This window comes from Geospiza fortis, unplaced genomic scaffold (assembly GCF_000277835.1).
Source record: "Geospiza fortis unplaced genomic scaffold, GeoFor_1.0 scaffold178, whole genome shotgun sequence".
Classification (NCBI taxonomy): domain Eukaryota; kingdom Metazoa; phylum Chordata; class Aves; order Passeriformes; family Thraupidae; genus Geospiza; species Geospiza fortis.
Genome location: NW_005054466.1, coordinates 499,686 through 502,226, shown reverse-complemented (window position 1 = coordinate 502,226; position 2,541 = coordinate 499,686). Strand labels below are relative to the sequence as shown.

General features: G+C 40.7%; 1 protein-coding gene across 1 annotated transcript in view; it reads left to right on the top strand.

Moving 5' to 3' along the window:
• SNAP47 (synaptosome associated protein 47) overlaps nt 1-2,535 on the top strand; it is a 10,939-nt gene extending 8,404 nt beyond the window's left edge. Inside the window, exon 4 of the mRNA XM_005428005.3 lies at nt 1,023-2,535. Within this exon, the coding sequence (XP_005428062.1) occupies nt 1,023-1,169 (147 nt within the window). The 3' untranslated portion in view covers nt 1,170-2,535. The remainder of the gene's footprint in view (nt 1-1,022) is intronic.
• The last annotated feature ends 6 nt before the right edge of the window (nt 2,536-2,541 follow it).

Here is a 2,541-nt window from a genome sequence, read left to right as displayed (position 1 = left end):
TGCAGAGAGTGATGGGGGCAGCCCTGAGTCTCCTTTTCTCCAGGCTGAGCAGCCCCAGCTCCCTCAGGGTTTCCTCACAGGGTTTGTGTTCCCAGCCCCTCTCCAGCCTCGCTGTCCCCTCTGGATGTGCTCAGTGTCCCAAGGTCCTTCCCAAGCTGAGGGGCCTCTTTTTAATTTTTCCCTCTGACTTCTTACTTTTTCTGAATTCTTTGCTATTTCATTTTCCTGCAGTTTTCCAGCTGTTTTATTGGACGGTATTTTATGGTATTTTACAAGAATTTATTTTGGTTTTATTTAATTTTATTTTTAATTTTAATTTTTTATTAATTTTTATTTTATCTTATTTAATGTTATTTAATTTTATTTATATTATACTTTTTTATTATATTTTTCTATTGATGCAATTTATGTTTTGTTATTTTTTAAATAATTATTTTTAAATATTATTTATTTTTATTTATTTGATTTTATATTAATTTACTTTTATTTTATTGATATTATTAGTGTTATTTATGTAATTTTATTTTTTAAATATAATTGTTTTAAATTTTTAATTTTTGTTACTTTTAAATTGCATTTATTTTATTTTAATTTATTTTTATTTCATTTATAAATTATTAAATTGTTTAAATATTATTTCATTATTTATAATTAATTTTTATTTATTGTTTTTATTAATGTATTATTAATTTATTATCTATTTAAATATGTTTATTATTTAATTATTTAAATTGTTGAATTATTTAATTTTTTTAAAATTTAATTATTTGAATTTTGAGTTGTCCCTGCTTGGGACTGGATGCTCCTTAAGGTCCCTTCCCACCCAAATTCTGGGATTCTGGGATGTCAGTCCATGAATATCCCATTGCTCCCAAGCCCCAAATTCTGGGATTCTGGGATTGCATCCATGAATATCCCATTGCTCCCAAGCCCCAAATACTGGGATTCTGGGATGTCAGTCCATGAATTATCCCATTGCTCCCAAGCCCTCACCGCGAGCTCTCCGCGTTTCCCTCTGGCAGATCCTGAAGAAGCTCAAGGGCCTGGCCCTGGAGACGGAAGCGGAGCTGGAGCGGCAGGACGAGGCCCTGGATTCCATCGGCAGCTCCGTGGATCGCGCCACGCTCACCATCGAGCGGCAGAACCGCAGGATGAGGAAGCTGACGTAGCTTCCCGGCCGGAGCGGGAGGGCGGGGGAGCCGGCATGTTCGGGACTGGTTTTTCCAGAGACACTTTGGGAGGGGTTTGGGATGAGGTTTGGAAAATGGCGCTGCTGGGGGTGAGCTCCTGAGAGGATTGAAGCGGTTCCTGGACTTGGGTGATGGTTGGATCTTGGGTGATGGTTGGATCTTGGATGATGGTTGGATCTTGGATGATGGTTGGATCTTGGACAGTGTTTGGATTTTAGATGATGGTTGGATCTTGGATGGTTGGATCTTGGATAATGATTGGACCTTGGATCATGGTCGGATCTTGGACAAGGTTTGGATCTTGGATAGTGTTTGGACCTTGGATCACAGTTGGATGAGGTTTGGATCTTGGACAGTGTTTGTATTTTGGATGGCAGTTGGATCTTGGATGAGGTTTGGATGTTGGATAATGGTTGGATCTTGGATGGTTGGATCTTAGATGAGGGCACTGGGTCACGTTTGGATCTTGGATGATGGTTGGATGTTGGATGAGGGTTGGATCTTGGATGGTTGGATCTTAGATGAGGGTTGGATCTTGGATAAGGTTTGGCTCTTGGACAGTGTTTGGACCTTGGATCACAGCTGGACCTTGGATCACAGCTGGACCTTGGATCATGTTTGGATCTTGAATGAGGGTTGGATCTTGGACAGTCTTTGGATCTTGGACCATGGTTGGATCTTGGATAGTTGGATCTTGGATGATGGTTGGACCTTGGACAGTGTTTGGATGTTGGATGATGGTTGAATCTTGGATGAAGTTTGGATCTTGGACAGTGTTTGGATTTTGGATGATGTTTGGATCTTGGATGGCAGTTGGATCTTGGTTGAGGGCTTTGGATCATGTTTGGGTCTTGGATGATGGTTGGATCTTGGGTGATGGTTGGATCTTGGATGAGGTTTGGATCTTGGACAGTGTTTATGTCTTGGATGATGGTTGGACCTTGGGTGGTTGGATCTTGGATAATGATTGGATTTTGGACAATAGTTGGACCTTGGATGGTTGGACCTTGGATAACGTTTGCATCTTGGATGAGGTTTGCATGTTGGATGACGGCTGGATCTTGGATCCTGGTTGGATCGCGCGTGATGGTTGGACCTTGGAACAGTGTTTGAATTTTGGATGGTGGCTGGACCTTGGATCACGATTGGACCTTGGATGGTAGTTGGACCTTGGGTGAGGTTCAGATCTTGGATGAAGTTTGGAAGCTTTTTTTGGATGAAAAGATCCAAATTTCCAGTTGGGATGAAACAGAACTCGTGGCTTCTCCACTGCCAAACGCTGTAAATAGGAAGGGATGTGACAAAACCTGACTTAATTCATTCATTAATTCATTCATTCATGTGCTTTTTC